Raw genomic sequence first — 18,270 nt, 5'->3', positions numbered from 1 at the left:
TTTGGGGCAGGGATTTTGCCATGGTGCTTATGTGTGGAGTGTCACACTCAGGGACTCAGACTGAAATGTTTGGGTTTTTTTGCTGTAGCACCTGCAGGTTGCTGGACTCAGCAACTAGCGCTGGGATGCACTACATAGGGGTCAGCTTATTCACCGGCTCTGCGGCTGGAGCAATGACGACAGGGTAGGGCAGTGGCTCTGCAAATGCTGATTGAAAACATTTGCCTCAAGGAGTGTCGCACAGGATGGGGAACAAGAGGAGGACAAACACATGTTCAAAATTAACAAGCCAAAGTCCTTGGGCAAACAGACCTCTATCTGCTCAGTGAGGGATGGAGGGTAAATCTCTCTGCATCTCTCTTATCTTTTTTTAATGCACTTAAGTCCTTTGTGTCCTTATAATCTGATTGAGGGTCCCTAATACTGCTACAACCTGTGCAGCCATCCCTCTGCCAAGGGTGGCATGCTTCTCCTTGGGAGAAGGAAAGGAGTTCCTTCCCCCATTTCCTCCCTACCCCTCCCAGTCTTCCCTCTCCACTGCTTATCAAACTGCATGGTGAAAGCATCCTGGAGGGCTCTCTGTTGGTTTCTCCTGGGCTGAGAATGGCATCTCCCTGCACTGACATCCTGCCCACTGGTGGGAGGGATTGGATTCTTCTATGACCCTTCTTCTAGGAGAGTTCTGGGGAGCTGAGATTCAGAGCTGAACTCCTGCAACATGTTCTGGATTCCTCCATAATCTTTGAACAGACACTTTTAATTTTCACATCTGGTTACTTGGGTTACTGTCAGTTCCTGAAATTTGTATCTCTCCCTGTTCTCCTAGCTTACAGGTAGGTGTCATTGATTCAACAAAGAATGGAGTACAGGTCTTCTTTCTTAGGAAACCGGGGTACACATATAGCAGGAAAGAAATCATGGATGGAAATGAAAGCTTCCTTCTTCATCCAGGACTTTATTAGTGCTGTTTCTCAGGAATCTCCCTAGATAATCTCAGGTTTGGGATTCCCTTGCTGCTCTTTCTGAAATCACTCTCTGGAGCACGTTTGGGCTCCGAGGAAGGAGTATTGCCCACATGCTACCTGTTGCAATGGGCAACCTTTTCAAAAACAGTACCATATAATAGAGGAGAAGAGTGGTACATACGCTTAGGGATGTCAGCGAATTGTTCGCACTGGGTGAGAAACAGAAAATGGGGCAGGGAAAGGAAATTACTCACTTTGATCTGAGTTCACCTATTCAGCTTCATGTCTTTTTCTGTCTTCAATGTCTGCTGTCCTTCCATAGCAGCCACTTGCAGCAGCAGTTCCTTTGCTCTGTTTCCTGCTTTTCCTGCTCAAGGGGAGTAGCAGGATGCTTAAATGGAAGCAGCTATATAGCGTTAATAGCACCGTGCCTCTAAGCCTCTGTCCCCACACACCACAGCTTACAGGGAATGCAACCTAGACCTCCATGCAGGTGTTGCTACTGCCAGTGAGATTTTGCTGTCAGACTGTGTGAGTGCTGCTGGCCTGGTGTTGCTGTTGCGGGGCTCTTGGTACTGTCTGTCAGTCAAGCTGGTTTGAATGCTCCAGCCATGAAGAGTATCAGGATCTAGATGGCGTAGCAGGTAATGGTTTCATGCGGTGCAAGCAGGGCTGGTGTGAGCGTACAGTAAAATCTTTCCCATGACGTCGTAAGCAAATGTGTCATTGAAGTGCACAGTGTGACAAACCCGTCAGCAGACTGCGGGTTTTTTCAGGTGTACAAGTTGTTCAAAAAGCATCACTTCAAAGCTGATTTGGAGTGTTTGCTTTTAGTTGTTTTTGTTTATGTAGTGGATTGATTGCAAAATATTAATGGCTCAGTGTGATTAGTAAGTGTATCACATAATTGGTTCCTGTGATCAGACTAGATAAACTCATGTGTGTTTCTAAGGAAGTACTTGCATAGTGTAAATTCAATTTGTTATTCTATTTGAATGCTTCTGCATTTACCTTGAAAGTTTGGGGGTTTTTTTGCAACAGCTTTTTATCCCAGCAAGACTGAGTCACCCCAATTTCACAAGACAGATTACCAGAGACCATATGGCTGGCCAGAAATAACCGACAACTGGACAAATGTTTTTAACATAGTATGTTGTACTAATACAGCAGTTCAGCTATTGATGCTGCTGTGGTTTCTTGCATGGTAATAATCACTGGTGCTTCACAGTCACTAGGAACTGTTTTTAACGTGCTGTTTGCAGTTTGATTCACTGTATTTCGAAAGAGTTGAAACAAATTCTTCAGTGACTCCCTACTTCAGCTTTATCATTGCTTGATTGTAATAGAGGTTGTTTCTGTTTATTTTGGTTCTACTTTTCTTGCAGTTGCCTTACTTGAACAAGGCTGAAACATCTTTATTGAATTCATAGTTCATAATCTATTTGCTATAGGTCACGTTTTTAAAATATAAACAGAGGTCACAGAACATTTAACTTCTCACTTTTAAGAACAATCTAAAACCTTATTTTTATAACTGCAGGTCTGATTGACATTTAAAGTTTTTGAGTTTTTTTTAAGCAAGATCACCTAGAGGGCATTGAGGTCTGAAGCTTTTCAGATTGGGGGTGATTCAAGAGTTTGAATAGGTTAATTTCCGTCTTCATTAATGTTTTGAATAAAACTAAAGCTCCCAGCAGCATGGTTAGAGCTGGAGGCAGTCTAGCTGGTATTATTGGGATTGCTGGGTTCAGCTGAGATCTCAAGAGTTTGGGAGAGGGAAGCTCACCAGGGTGTGGGGAATGTCTTACTTAGCAATTTTTAACATCTGAATGTCAAGATTCCCTGTGGCACCAAGGAATCATGAGGGTTTATCTTGTTTTACCTGCAGGTGTTCGTCTGGATCGAGTCCGTGGAGGCCGTCAGAAATACAAGAGGAGACTGGATTCTGAGAGCAGCACTTATCTGAGCTTACAGATCCCTCCTCCAGCTAAAAAGCCACGTACGTATTGGTCTTGAATTGTAGTCCTCTGAGCAACCACTAAGTTTCTTCTTATTGATCTCCCAAAATGTACAGTGGAGCAGTTGACACTTCTGATTGCCATGTCAGTCGCCAGCACTGGGATTTTTTAATTATGATCATAATGAAGAGGTAGATTAGGTATATCTGAGGTACAGCCCAGGTACTGTATTCATAAATACCAGACCTTTCCTGTGAGATTGTGTAAATCCATTTAGTGATACTCTGATCTTTTCCTGTATCCGAGCAATATTAACAAAACTGGCCCCATGCTGATTTCTCTATTCCATACTACCTACCCATAGTTCTCTAAACTTTTCCACAGTCCACCAACTGGTTATTCATGCCTTCTCCTTCCCTTGTTGGACCTATCTGAGACAATGGCTGACAACCTTACAGTAGCTTCTTGCTTTTGTCATCTCTGTACAGAGTAGGTTTGGCATAGGCAGATCATAACAGCCTGTGTATCTGCAGTGTAGTCTTCTCCTGTTGTGGCCAAAACCATTTCTAAGATCCTATGGGCTCTATAGTCACATCTTATGCAAGGAAGGTCCTTCTAGAAAGGGCTGATTATGACACCTTATGTCATGAGAGATACAACAACTTCTCCTTTGAAATATGCAGTGACTAAGATCGTCTCCCACTTGCTGGTGGCTGAGCCAGAGAAGATTTATGCCATGCCTGATCCAACCATGCCAGAGAGTGACATCAAAGCCCTGACAACCCTCTGCGACCTGGCAGACAGAGAACTGGTCGTGATCATTGGCTGGGCAAAGCACATCCCAGGTAAACTGGGGGAATTACAAGGGTATAAGTACGAGCAGCAAAGGGAGCTATTATTTATCACTGTGCTTATCAATTTTGTCTTCAACAAGGATTTTTATATATAGTGATGGGTGGAAATTACTGCTTGTGGTGGGCTCTCATTGGTAACAAACTCCAGCAGGTGCATAAACTTATGACTGTGTTTGTGTGTGCCCTGGGATTATGCAGAAGGCTTTGAGATTATATGATAAAGTTCTCTTGTACCCGTATTGTTTGGCACAGCAAAAGCACTTGGGAAACAGTCTTTGGGATGGTATGGTGGGCTTAGTGATTTTGCTCTGCTAGGTCTGTTGTGTTTGTAGTTGAATAAATGTTATGGCAGTGACCAGACTTTACTGCTAATGACAAGGCAGTTACCTACCCTGTCTGTAGTGGACATATACTCATTGACTATATCCAGTAAGTGTCTGTACGATTGAGTGACGTAGCAAGTGTCTCACGCTTGCAGGTAGGATGGACCTAGGTTGAAGGAGCAGACATGGCCCTCAAGGGGGTTCTGGTGACAAAGATTTAGTCTGGAAAGGGAAGATTTCCCCTCTCTCTATCTCTTTAGTTCTCTTCCACACCTGCAAAAAAAAAAAAAAGAAAAAAAAAGAGTTGGATTTGCTTGTGGAAAAGGTTGGCCGGGTAACTTGGAGGATGTCCTTGGGGTTTACATGGCTGCTTTCCAAAGACTGCTTCAGAAGCTTAATGTGAACAGGTCACTACAGCTATCTCCTGTCTTCTGTCCCCCTTTTTTGTGTCAGGAGAGTATCTGAGGCTCAGCCATAGGATCACAGGATTTAACCTATATTGCACATTGTTTGTGTCTTCTACTGCATAGGTCTGTGTTCTCTTGCATTGCTTCTTGGCTTTAAGTTTTTCCTTGTTTGGGGAGGCATCACAGCATGAGTGATCAGACAGTTTACTTCTCCTGTGTATTTTGTTTCTCTTCATGGCTCCTTTTTTGGCTTTTTGGTGGTTCCTTCTCTTTTTCAGAGGAAGCATTTCTCCTGTCATTCCTGGTTTCCTGGGCTAGATGGAATATGGGCTGTTATGTGATGGGACTATGAAGTCTGGAAAAACTTTTTCAGGACAGTGTTTCTGTGTAGAGGTTAATCTCAGTGGTGCCCTTCTTACACAAGATCTGCAGTATCTGCAGAGATTACACCCATCACTAGTGCCACAATCCATTGGGGGCTGATTCATCACAAGTGGGGTTACAATGGCGATTAAGGAACTCAGCCTGGATTGCTCTACTAACCCAGAATTTGGGATGTTAACAAGGAATGGTTTTAATGCAATGCAATTAGCTGCTACAGCTGTCTGGTGAGGTGCTGTTGTATGTTCTTCTAACCTTGGCTGTTTCAGTTTGTGCAGCATGCCCTGCTGAAGTTCTCTAGCTTGCAGCTGTGGGATGAGCATGGGATGCTGAGCTCCAAGTTCAGCCTGCCATGGCAATATTATCCCAGAGCAGGAGTATAGTAGAGATTAGTCCTGCACTGTGAAAGGGGCTCTTTCTCTCCTTTCTGAAAGGCAGGACATACCTGCCATCGTCTCAGTTTCCTTTGTGTGTGTTCTTTTCCTGTCAAAGGCCCCGCAACGTGGTAATAGCCATCAGCCTGGCACAGTTCAGACCAGCAGTAGTATTATAACAGGATGCAGCAGTATTATAACAGGACTGTGTGCACAGGAGCTTAGGGATTGTTACACAGGGGAGCAGTACTCAGAAACAAACATAATAAAAGACTGTTCATAAAAATGGAACAAAATACCCTATAGTTCTGAAGCAAATACAAAACATACTGAGTTAGGCAGCAAGGGGGCAGAGCAGGGCAGGGCCAGGAGGCTGCCAGGTGTCTAGATTATCCATGCCATGTATTTCTGCCTTCCAAGGAATTTGAGCAAAACTGAATTGCTTCCTGAGTTCATAAACTCTTGGACAGAGAGGGATGGAGAAAGGAAAAGAAGACACATATTCCTGCCATGTATTCACACTGGAATTAGTAAAGAACAGTGTGATGTTAAAATCATACCAACCCTTCAGGATCCCAGGTGTCAGCACAAACTTCTGCCCCACAGTGTGAGCAAATATGATCAGTTAAAGATATTCTTTTATGACAACAAGAAAGCATGATTTAATGGTGTTTAGCAAGTATTATTAGATCAGTAGCCTTATTAATAACCATGAGCTCAAAAGCCATGCTCAGCCAAAGTGGAGTTATCCCCTTCTGTGTGAGGCCCCCTCCTCACTACCCACCCTCCCTGCTGTGCTGTCTTTGAATATCTACCTTTTCTTCATGCCTTGCTGCAGGGACACAAGACTTCTCTCGAGGGGTGACGATGAAGGCTCTCCCAGGGTAGCTGTTGTGCTGTTCTCACTAGGAAGACGGTAGTACTAGCACAGAATGAAATATGGCAAGTGGAGTGACAGCAGCTGTGTCTGGAGTGGCCTCAGATCCTATAATTACATCTCCCTTTATTACCTCTGCTAATGGCCCTCCAGGATGACAGAAATGATAATAAATTAACAGATTATGAACTCCACTTGCCACAAATTATGTGTTTTTTTTTTTTTTTTTTAAATTCTGGGAGCTCCCACTGCCAAACCACGGAAAGAAAAAAAGAAAGAAAAAAGACAAAAAATAAAAAACCTGAATGCCAAATCAGCTGTTGCAAATAAAGCAGCTCTTCTCAACCTGGCAAGGAGGGAAACGTGTGCAGCTCTATGCTAGATATAAGGGCTCTTTTTAAGGATCATCATTCTTAGGGATGGCAGTGGAGCATTCAGCACCTTTCAGGATCAGACCTGAGAAAAGCAGCAAGAAACAGATCACTAAGGGCACTTTCTGGATGCTGTGCCATCAAACAGCTTGGGAATGCAATAGGACTGGATTTTAGCAATTCCTGGGAGCTGTAAGATGGTGCAGCAGTTGAATTTCACTAGAGGTTGTACGGTGTTATAAACCTGAAATAGCAAGCCTGTGGCTTTGGCCAGGTAAAATTAGCATTTACCTTTACTGATGTCGAGATTTTTAGCATGGGAAACCCCAGGTTATATGGTCTTCCCTTGTCTGTGCTGACTGCAATGACACAGGCACAGTCTCCCAGCCCTTGCATTCTACATGTGTAAGCACTGGAGGAAAAGGGTCCCTATTCTGTCAGATGTTTCAAGCCAAGGCTTGGCACTGCAATGCTCCTTCCCTCATGCCTGCCTGCTGGAGCTGGAGTCCTTGGCTACCTGTGAGTGCTTCTGGCAAGGGGCTTTCCCAGGTGGGTAGGGCAACTGCAGCTGGCTCTTTGTTCTTTTGGCACAGGACAGTGCATGGTCTTTCTTCTGCAGTTCCCCCCTACCATAACTGCCTCTGTTTTTTCTGTGAGGGTTAAGTATAATTTTCCTACTTTATTCTCTAGCAGATAAAGCGTCAGCCATGTCTGTTGTGGGTCCTCTCACTCCACTACATGACTGTTTCTCAATCTTTAACAAATTTTATTGGCAGAGTGCAGCGAGGCAATGGCATAAGCCCTTTTGTAATCCACATGGGGAATGAAGATGCAGAAAGGCCATGTGACTGACCCAGAAAGTGGACTTCAGGCAGCAGCCTAAATGCTGGGCTGTTCTCCATGGTCAGAGCTAGGAGACCAAAGGAGAGATTCCAGGTGCTGGAAAGTGACAGTGGCTGTGCACAGCACTAATCACCCTGTCTCAGGACCAGTCTTATCAGTTCCTTTGTGCAGCAAGTAGAGCTAGGGAGACAGGATCCTATGCCTTTGATCTGCATCAGCCTGCACTTGGACTCAGTCAGGAAGGCTACATTCAGGAGCAGCATGTACCAACTCCAAGAGGTAAGGGACAGAAGGGTGAGGCAAACAACAAGGCAACCCTGAAATACTCACAGCCTGAGTAAGGTGTGGTATTCACCAGGTGCAGGGCTACATGGAACACCGGCTGTGCTGCGTAAGGATTAATCTCACAGCCATGGAGCTGGATTTGCAGCTCTTCTCCCCAGTAGCCTGGACTCCTCTTTAGCTGTTCCCTCTGGCACTCCTCCCCAATGGTTTATTGATTCTTCCCTCCCACCCACTGCTCCCCTCAGACCTTGCACACACAACACGTGACAGCTGATTGGTATCTGTTAATTAATGTGGCCTGGGGCCTCTTTTCTATTCAGTGGCCTGATAAGGGAAATTGGATGTCCAAGGGCTGCCAGGCCATTATCACCCTTTGCTTCCCCTGGCAACACAAACACAAAACATGGCGTAGTGATAAATAAATACCACTAACCCACCCTTCTGCCTTCCCTTTCCCAGCTGAGATAGTGCAGATAGAAAAAAAAGAACCCACAGTTGGTCAATATAGCAATCATCAGCTCTTTTGTTAATTGCCAACTTGATAACAAGAGAAATCAAATGATCATCATGGTGGCTGGCTATGAAGGCCCTGATGCGGGGCCAAGAACTGTGAGCAAGGGAGGGCTGTGGGATGAACGAGTTTTGCTGAGTCTAGCACACAGCCAGTGGGGCTGGGAGGCTCCTGCACAGAGGCTAATGAGCTTACAGGCATCTTGGTAAGCCCCGAGGCTTAAAATGCACCTGTAGGCAAAACTGGTAGGGGAGGCTGGTGGAGCATCACCCCCTTCTTCTCCCAGCTGAGGAGTGCTGGTGGTTCCCTTCTCTCACAGCCCTGGCAATCTTTAGACACAAGGAGCTGCCAAAACGTGCAGTCTCTGTCTGTCAGTGGTGGTCAGGAGCTGCCTAGATGGAACCAACACACTGTGCTTGGCATCCATGTCTATAATGGCTGTGGCACAATGCCCATCTCCCAGGATCTGTCATGGTCTGGCCTGCAAGGTAGTGGCCTGGTACACAGGACATAACAGCTTTCTTTCCCATGCACATTTTTTTTTACCCCTGAAGGCAGACGGTGCCTCTGTGTTTTGGCCTCTCCACTTTCTCAGGTGGGCTCTGGGGCTGTCAGGGTCTGTCTCCAGATTGTGCTAGCTTGTTCTGTACTTGAGAAAGACTTGCTTCACTGCTGGGTGCTGATTCTATTGCTGCAGGGTTTGGCTGTCTTTAGATCTCTGTGTGTCACCATAAAGATATTTTTGGCACTGGGTAGGGTTGTTGGCTGTGAGGATCAGAAAGCTGATGGTGCGGAGCTCAGGGAGTGATGAGGAATAGAAAAAGGTTCTGTTCACAAACGTATTCAGCTTTTGGATACATTTCAGTGCTCTGTTGTGGCAGGACCTTCTCTCATGTTGGCCAAAATGAGAGATAGTAGTATGCTTGGAATTAAGGCCTGTGTAATTCCCTCCTCTACCATCAGAAGCCCTCTTTTCTGCCATGTGAAGCTCTTCTCTGCTTTTTGGTCAGCTGGGACAGACTAAATCGGCTGCAGTTCAAAACCACAGAGGAACAGTGAGCAGGGTTATGTGGTACAAAACAGTTGCTGCTATAGAAGAAGCAGAGATTATTGAAAAGAGGTTGTCATTAACTTTGGGTTGCTGTAAACACAGTCAGAGCATCAGAACTCCTGTTTGCTGTGGGCAAAGAGAAGGGTAAGGTCCATGTGTGCTGATTGTCACAGAGAAAGGGTCACTTTAATAATCTTTTTTAAGTTATTTTTGACAGCAGCAGGAGAGTGCTTGGGATGAATCCCAGGGAAACTAAGGACTCCAGGCTCCTTGAGGTTTTGCTGCATACCCATTTGATTCTGCTTGTCTTTTGTCCTCTCAGGATTCTCCAACCTCTCCCTTGGGGACCAGATGAGCCTCCTGCAGAGCGCCTGGATGGAAATCCTCATCCTGGGCATTGTGTACCGCTCCCTGCCATATGAAGACAAGCTTGTGTATGCTGAGGACTACATCATGGATGAAGAGCACTCTCGTCTGACGGGGCTGCTGGAGCTCTACCTGGCCATCCTACAACTTGTGCGCCGCTACAAAAAGCTCAAGGTGGAAAAGGAGGAGTTTGTCACACTCAAAGCTCTGGCCCTTGCAAACTCAGGTACAGCCCTAGCCCAGCCAGCATCACAATCAGGGAGTCAAGGCCCACACTGTTATCTGGCCTGGGAGGAAACTACTACCCAAGACTGTGCTCTGTTTGTGTCATGCAACATCCTCAATGCTCCTCTCTGTCCATGAAGCAGGATCTAAGCAGGGAGAATCGAGGCTTGTTGCTGCTAGAGGCCAAAGTGCACTCTGGCCTGTATTCGGGAGTGGAGTCAGGCAGGGATGGGCAGGCTGCTGGTTTCTGGCAGTAAAAGAAAGTCTGTGAAGCCTTTCTCTACTAGTGAGCTGACACCAGTGCTGTGAGTTCAGAAAAGGGGATGTAGGCCACCCCTGCATCCACTTCAATAGTGTTGGTCAGTTACAGCAAAGAGGGAAACCTTGGTCCCAATTTCAAATCCCACAAAAAGCTGTGGGATTGGGGCTGCCCAGTCCTGCCCTAGAAATATTCAGTGATTACAGTCACTGAATCTCTTTTAAACTGGGAGACAGTGTGGATGTGGATGGTAGAGGGTAAGACATGCTGGCAGAAGACTATGTTGCCTGTTCTGTTTCTTCTTGTGAAGAGGATGAGAAAGGCCAGGGCCCTTCACCCAGTGCCTTCTTTCAGCCCTCAATCCAGCAGGCTGTGGGGGAGACGAGGTGTTGGGTGCTGCAGTGCTGTTGCACAAAAGCCAGATAGCTATTTGCTCAGGATTCCCTTACAAAGGGGAAACTGCTAAAGCTACTGTGTGACGAGGGCTCCCTCTACATCCCTTGAGTCTCATTGTCTTACATCAGATCTTTCAAACTGCATCATGCAGGTCACAGAATTCACCCTTGCAGCCCAGCAGCGAATCCAGTATCTTTGTTGGCTAAAGTCACCTTCCAGAAAGACACCCTGTGTGAAGCTGAAGGGATTAAAAAAGGGGGAATGTGCATCTTTCACGGTAGCTCACTCTAAGAATTAATTGCTTTGTCAGTTTTAAAAAAAAAAAAAAAGAAGAAATAAAAATAAAAAGGCACCATGTCTCTAATGTCAGTTTGCCTGAGTTCAGCTTCCAGATACTGGTCTTTGAGCTGTGTGCTATGTCCCCAGGTCTTCTTATACCTGACTGCTTGGCACGATAAAGCTCCAGTTCCATAGCCATATTCCTTGGCTATAGATACATTACTGCAAGTGTAAGCAAGTGGTCCAGAGTGCTGTGCAGCTGCCCTATCCTCACTGATTTACACCATCCTGTTCCTCATTGCTATCCATACATCTTAGCACCAATTTAGAAGAAAAAAGAAAGAAATTACTTACAGCTCATTGATAAAAATGTTGAGTGGCATCTAGTTTTTTTTCTGATCCCTTTGGATTCCCACTAGAAAACTCCTCCTTCAGGGATGATTCACCACTGATAGCTACTTTGAGATCTGTCATCTAGCCAGTTACTAATCAATTGAAAGTGTGCTTTATTGATATTGCATAGTGCTAATTTTTTAATGAGAATGTCCTGTGGTGCTAAGCCAAGTGCCTTATAAAAGCCTAAGTCTGTTACCGCTATGAAGTTAACTTTATCAACCAAACTTGTAATCTCATCAGAGAATGAAAACAGGTTTGTCTGACAAGACCTGTATTCCGAAGTATCATGTTGACTGGCAGTAGAATCACAGAATCATTTAGAATCATAGAATCACTGAAGTTGGAAAAGATCTTTAAGATCATTGAGTTCATTCTTTAAGTTAGCACTGCCACATCCGCCACTAAACCATGTCCCAAAGTAAGTGCCACATCTGTGTGTGTTTTAGATACCATCTTATATGTCTTAATCAAACGTCTTTTTTTTTTTCTTTCCTTTATGTTGTCCTGGTTCACATCAGGCTAGCATGGAAATCATCAGATAACACCTAGGAAAATATGTGTATCATTAGAACTTTTCCACTCATCTTAAATTGCTTGAAAATACCAAGACTTGTTAATCATTATTCTGTCCTAGATAGGCCTCAGCTAGCAAGTTTAGAACTCTTCAAGACAAGTTATTGAGCTCTGCTGATTTCTCTGAAGTCTGTACCTAACAGATGTCTGAATCTTCTTGCATAAAGGACAGACTAAGAAGTCGTCTTCATTTTCATATAGCATTGCTACATAATGCTTTTTTTTAATAAATGGGACAGACATCCTCACTGAGGACTTCTGTCTCCTTTGCACTGCTGTTAACAGTTTCATGATCTCCAGGTGAAAGGAGCCCCTCTACAAATGGTCATTTTTCTTCTATTTCTTAAGTATTTATAAAACTTCTTTATTGTCCTTAGCCCTCCAGCCACGGATTTTCCTCCAGTGTCCTTCACTTCCCTTATCGATTTTCTATACTTCATAACTTGTGATCCATATGAATTGCTATCTGGTTCCCTTTTTCAGTTTCTCATATATTGCTTTTTTAGCTCTAATTGCTGCCTTCACTTTGCCACTGAACCAGGATGGGCAGATGGCCAAGGCTGGCCTCTCTCGATTGTGGATGGTGGCTTGTGGCAATGTAATCAACTCTTGTTAAAGAACCTGCCTCCTGTCTACCAGGAAGGTCACAGAATTAAACAGGGAGAAGGGCTCCTCGGGGAGGCTGAAGTGCTAAGGTAGTGGTTGTGACAGGGTGACAAGGTAAGTGCCACACCAGGACATTTATCTGGCCCATGCTATGAGCAGAGACACTGCAGAACCTGAGCCTTGGTGCCATCAAGTTCTTCGCAGTGCAGCAGAAGCACTCTCTGCTGATGTTGCTCACTGTGCTTTCAGGATTAAGCCCAGGGTAAGCCTTATAGGACAGTCTGTATTGGGAGTGGAGAAACGCTAAGCAAAGACAGACCAGAACAACCAACGTTTGTCAGGTGCTTTGAGGTTCTGCTTCCAGCACTGTGGAGTAAAGAAGACAAGGTAATGGTCAGAAGGCACAGACCAACACATGTTCTCAGCTGGATGGGAAAAGCCATTCTGACTTCACTGGTTTCTCCTAGTGCATCTATGTAAGAGTATAATCCACAAAAATCCTGCTTCGTTATTTGTATTGAAACATATGAACGAAAAGCATGTAATTAAAGCCTCTCACAACACACAAATAAGGGAGCTAGAATGGAGCAAGTGTATTTTTCTAATGTAGCCTTCACATTCAGCCTTCACATTCTTTTAATATAAGTAATTTTTCTTACTGTGTTTTTGACATGGAGTAAACTTGCAGAGCCTGCATGTATGTGCTTTAAACAGCTGATTCCTAAAACAGTAGGAATGGAACGCACACTACCTCTCGGTCAGGCCCCAGCTCCCTTGGGTTGGAGACACAGTTTAAAGCTGAGCACTTAGATTAGCACCTGTGCTGCCTAGACCTGCTTTCTGTCTTGTGTCCTATATAAATTCCTGAATTTCCCGTATCCCAAGTGTAATTGCTTATGCTTCTAGGGACTTTCCTCTCTTCCATGCAGCCCTGTGTATATTGACCTTTTGTTTATAGGAATTAAAACAAATGAAAACATAAGTGGGAGCTTACTTGCTCTTCACTAGAGGAGAAGCTGACAATAGCTGACCTTGCCAGAGCTGTGGCTGATCTCCGAGTCCTCAGTGTAACGCACCAAGGACACACCTGCTGGGACGGGCAAAGATAATTCAAATGACCTCTGTCTTTAGTAAGTGCATTTTAGAGAGCTGAGAAATGAATTCTTAATGTCCAGAGAAGCAGGCGAGTCCCAACAATACGATCATACAGTTTTTGACAGAGTAGGGGTGCTGTAGACTTAAATTGTTACCCTTCAGAGCCAGCAGTCCCTTCTTAGGCATTCCTAGGTCCTCTTTCTTCAGGAATACAAATTGACCAACCTGTGTATTGAAGAGCCCTCCAGGTTAGCATACAGCACATGTTCATTTAAGGAAATCCCATACAGGCCAAACCTTATTTCCCTTTTTTTTCCCCATGCATTTTAATGCTGAGATGGAGTGAACAAGATCTGGATCTAGCAAGGGGATATGTAACAAATTCTGTATTAATAGATCCTGTGACATCCCTGCTCCTCCTGCTCCTGCCAGAAGCTGGAAGAAAAGAATTAGGTGAGGAGGTGGTGAGCCTTGTCCGTCTCACACCTGCCCTGTACCCCATGTCAGCAGTGTTGGAGAGGGCCTCCTGACATGAAGCCTGACTTTCAGGCCAGCTGACCCTCAGGGACATGGTTGGGCAACCTCCCTCCACCTCAGTGCTCTGCCAGCTGTAAAAATTCATAGCTATTGATTTCGTAATTAACAGTTTATCAATGCCATCGACACCAGCTCACTGGTGGATTGCAAGGAAATTAATCCTGCAATGTTATTTTATGTTTTGCAGTCAGCTGCCAATTTGGGCTTCTTTCAGCAAGGAGGGGGGAAGTGGGGCAGGCTCTGATCTTTATTCCCCCAATTCCTCTCCCTGCATACATCTAATTATGTAGTGCTGTTAAGTCTCCTTACCTTATAGAAATCAGGTGGCAGGAGGGCATAGTTTTGGGAGTCTCTTTGCTGTACAGCCACATCAGTATCCAAAACCAGAGCACCCACTTGGACCTGAAGCTTGGCTCATTGCCCAATGCTTCTAGCACTACTGGAATCTGCAAACTCTGATGGGCTGTGATTACTTTTTCTCCTACCCAGAAGGACATTAAACAGAAAGGTGGGAAGACACTTCTCTCCAAGCTCCATCTCTTGATACTTCCAGTCTCCAAAACTATCTTTGCAGCTTGGCAGGAAACAGTTCCCACTCACTCACTTCTGGATGGTGCATGGAAATTTTCCAGAGGTGCTGCCTGGCTGGGAGAAGTTACCAGACTGACTGGGCAACATGCTTCTCCCTCCCTACTTTTCAGAATCAAGCTCTGTGGCTAGCTCAGGTTGCTGTGATGACCTGCTGTGTGTCTTCTCTGAACTTCTTTGCCTGGTTTCTCAGATACAAAAAGCAAATGCAGCAAGAACAATTCTTTCTCAGTAGGCTTCTTGGAAATACAACCCTTTAATATCCTCTAATTAGTGCATCCTTTCTGAACAGCTTCTTAAACAGCTTTCTTGCTAGACATATTTTCTCAGCTGTTGTAATACTTTCTAAATTGTGCATGATAAATAACATTTACTGTACATGGATCATATGAAATTCACAGTATTTGTGTTGCACTCTCCATAGAGATGACACATATCTGTAGAGAGATTTTGGTACTTTGCCCAGCTTTCCTCCCCTTCACTGCCATCACACTGAGGAGCCTATGTCCTCACATTTGTGTTGTATGTGCGTGGCTGAGCCAGAGCACTGCTGCACTGCAAAGCCCAGCTGCAGTGGCAGACAGTGCACGTGCATGCATGCTTGCCATGGTGGCCCTTTGCTGATGCTTTTGGGTTCATTGTCCCATGGCAGGAAACTTGGATCAGTGGGTTCAGTATCAATTAAAAGTCTCTGAATAATGAAGACAAGGCAACAGTGTCTCCAGCTCTGTCAGGGTTGTAAGAAAGAAGCAAGTATCAGCAAGATGAAAAAGGAGAAAAGCTTCAGTGACAGTTAACTTCTCTGATCTAGCCTCTGGTCTTTGGTGCTGCCCTCTGTCACCATGACTTACCTACAAATTTAGCAGCCTGTGTTCAACTTGGGTTTCCCATTTCAAACCCAGACTGGGTCACCTTTGCCTCAGAGACACACTAAGGAGCTGTGCTAGCCTTGCAAACCCTGCTAGCCCCTCCAGCAGCTTGTAAAAATCTAACTGGCAGCCTAAGGGAAGGGGCCTTGCAGGAGGTGTGGGTTTCCTTCACTGAAGTAGGAAGCTCCTTGAGCAGCTGCTGGCAGTCTTTGAAAACAGGGGCATATGCACTAAGGTGGGGCTGGCAACACCCCTGGGCATGCTGGTTGTGACCTACCGGGGCTTTTCTGTCTTGCTGACACCCTGAGCAGATGCACGGCAATTAGGCCGTTTAGACAGATGAAGCGCTATAGCAGTGTTAATTATTCTTAATGAGATTGCTCCCAAGTGGCAGCACAGCAGCTGCTGCCCCTTGCAGGGTGACTCTCCCCATAAGGAGCATGGAGGGCAAGTGAATGTGCAAATCACGAAGGCCCCTGGCTGACCCCTGCACAGCCTTGGGGTAGCTGGCAAAATGGGCTGCACACAAGGAAGAATGCGTCACCTACCCCAGCAACCTTACTGTCTCTGAACTGCTAGGGCCGACTCGTTGGGCTAATGCCAAATGTCACTGGTTTGCAGAGCACCAACACCTGCCAGCAACGTGCATTTTTTTTTCCCTTAGGAAACAAAACACACACCACCACCACCCCCCAAAAAAAAAAAAAAAACCTAAAAACAAACAACATGACAAAAAACTCACCCCAAAACCAAACCAACAGAAAAGAAAGAGAAGGAAAGAAAGCATCTTTAGCTCCAGGACCATAAAGGATTTCCTTCCTTGTTCCTCATGTCTGACTTGCTTGTTTGGTGTCTTTTCTCCCTCCCCCCCAGACTCCATGCACATAGAGGACATGGATGCTGTGCAGAAACTCCAGGACCTTCTCCATGAAGCCCTGCAGGACTACGAGCTGAGTCAGCGCAACGAGGAGCCCCGGCGAGCAGGCAAGCTGCTCCTGACCTTGCCCCTCCTGCGGCAGACGGCCGCCAAAGCTGTGCAGCACTTCTACAGCATCAAACTGCAGGGCAAGGTTCCCATGCATAAACTCTTCCTAGAAATGCTAGAGGCAAAGGTCTGACAGCCCTAGCGCCAGCTGACAGTGGCCGGGGAACAAACTAGAAACAAAGATGCAGACAATGGAGCAATCCAAACAGCAGCAGCAGCCACCGCCGGCTTTTATCTCCAGTCATTTATTATGGAAGAATTATTTAATGTCTATCTGTCGGCGTGACTGCAGAATCTCATGTACAGGAGGGGAAAACTTTTAATCAGTCACCTGTTTCTCTTTTTTTCGTTTGTTTTCTCTGTGGGAAATACCAGAATATGCTCTTGCACTTGTTGAGGCAGTCATCGGGGCTCAGCCCCTCTGAGCAGTAATGCTCTCAGCACTGTCCAGGCCGCCTGCTCCCCAGCTCCCTCCGCCTGTGCTGGAGGGGGAGTGGGAACAGAAGCAGGAAGAGAGGAAGAATAGAGTCAATATAAACATTATCTACTGGTGTTGTGAGGGGTCAGACAGAAAGGGAAGCAGCCAGGGTCCTCCTTTTTGTCACCTTTCTGGCTCTTACATAGGGCACGTGCTCCTTTGGAGAAGAGCACTGCTGGAACTCTCCTGATCAAAACAGCTGCTCCCAGGCTGCCCCTCTAGCAACAGCGAACACTTGTACATACAGGCCCCACTTCTTACCGGGAAAGACACTCCTAACTGTGTAAGATATTCTGCGACCTTGTACAGTGTGTCATTACGCCTGGCTAGTTCCTCCCATGTACAATTCCTGCAGGCCCCTGAAGAGGTAGGATATATGGCCCCGAGAGAATGCAAGTCTCCTTTCCCAGATGGCAAGAAAAGAAGAGCCCAATATTATGCCTCAGAGCTGGGTTGACTTGATAATCTCTGCATCCTCTCCTATGTGGTGCTAACTACAATTCTTCCACGCTTTTCACCCTATAGTTTATCAAACCTGCCTCTTCAGCTCAGCTGAGTGCCATTCCCCACTTCTTCCTTGTGGCAGAGAACACAAGGCTTTGTCTGCATGGTTACTGCTCAAGTATAAATGCACCCCAAAACAGGGCTTTCCTAGACTTTCATTAAAGTGATAGCTCTTTGGCTCCACAGAGACTTAGGCTTATTGCCAAATACTAGTTAGGAATCGAGGGCACTGCTTTTTGGAGGAGGCATGTCTTGAGCCTGAGAGATTGCTTTTTTGTGGCAGCCTATGGAAATAGAGGGTGGCATGAAACCTCTGATACGCAAACTGCTGTCTTCCCCTGCCTCATCCCATTATCCTCAACAGCAGCAAAAGAGCTAGCATGGATTATACCTGGGCCTGGTAAAAGGTTCTCTTGATGGGAAAGCAAATGCCTGACCTTAAGGTGATGGGAGAAGTGGGGGAATGTTTATTTACCTCTCTCATGTAACCAGGTTCCTGCTGTCTCCAAGCCCTGGTTTAGATCTGCTGTATTCCCAGTAGCCAGAGGGGAATGTGGGTGACTGCAAAACTGGCTGTTGGCGGTAGAGGTGAGAAACAGCCTCTGATGCACATTTGAGACACCACTAGCTTACTGCCTCTGTTCCCCTCAAGCTTCCATCCTTTCCTGGCTAGCCCAGGAGAAAGATGGCGTGGCAGAGGAAGTAGCTTGCCCCTGGCAGGAAGCCCCCCAAAGCAGGGTTGAGGCGTGTGATCAGGGAGGCACTGGGTGCTTGTTTTCTTCTAGAGAAGAATGTTTTGCAGTAGGGCTGTCAGTGCTGCAGAACACCCAGGCTAGCTCAGAGACAAGGGGTGGTAACTGATGCAGACCTTTCAGCTCTTGTAGCCTGGTACTTGAGTTGGTTCAGTTCCATCT

The 18,270-nt window shown here is 45.7% G+C and overlaps 1 protein-coding gene across 3 annotated transcripts in view; it reads left to right on the top strand.

The window, feature by feature from the left end:
* Positions 1-16,507, top strand: part of ESRRB (estrogen-related receptor beta) — a 38,230-nt gene extending 21,723 nt beyond the window's left edge. For 2 of the 3 annotated variants that reach the window (XM_010009394.1, XM_010009246.1), the window contains 4 exons: positions 2,854-2,964; positions 3,607-3,768; positions 9,523-9,792; positions 16,263-16,507. In XM_010009394.1, the coding sequence (XP_010007696.1) occupies positions 2,854-2,964; positions 3,607-3,768; positions 9,523-9,792; positions 16,263-16,507 (788 nt within the window). Of the gene's footprint in view, positions 1-2,853; positions 2,965-3,576; positions 3,769-9,522; positions 9,793-16,262 lie in introns of all 3 variants that reach the window. The other variant, XM_010009323.1, reaches the window with a different exon arrangement.
* Positions 16,508-18,270: the final 1,763 nt, after the last annotated feature.

Source organism: Nestor notabilis, unplaced genomic scaffold (assembly GCF_000696875.1).
Source record: "Nestor notabilis isolate BGI_N333 unplaced genomic scaffold, ASM69687v1 scaffold3590, whole genome shotgun sequence".
Taxonomy (NCBI): Eukaryota; Metazoa; Chordata; class Aves; order Psittaciformes; family Psittacidae; genus Nestor; species Nestor notabilis.
The sequence above is the reverse complement of the archived record's forward strand: the minus strand, read 5'-3'. Positions and strand labels throughout refer to the sequence as shown.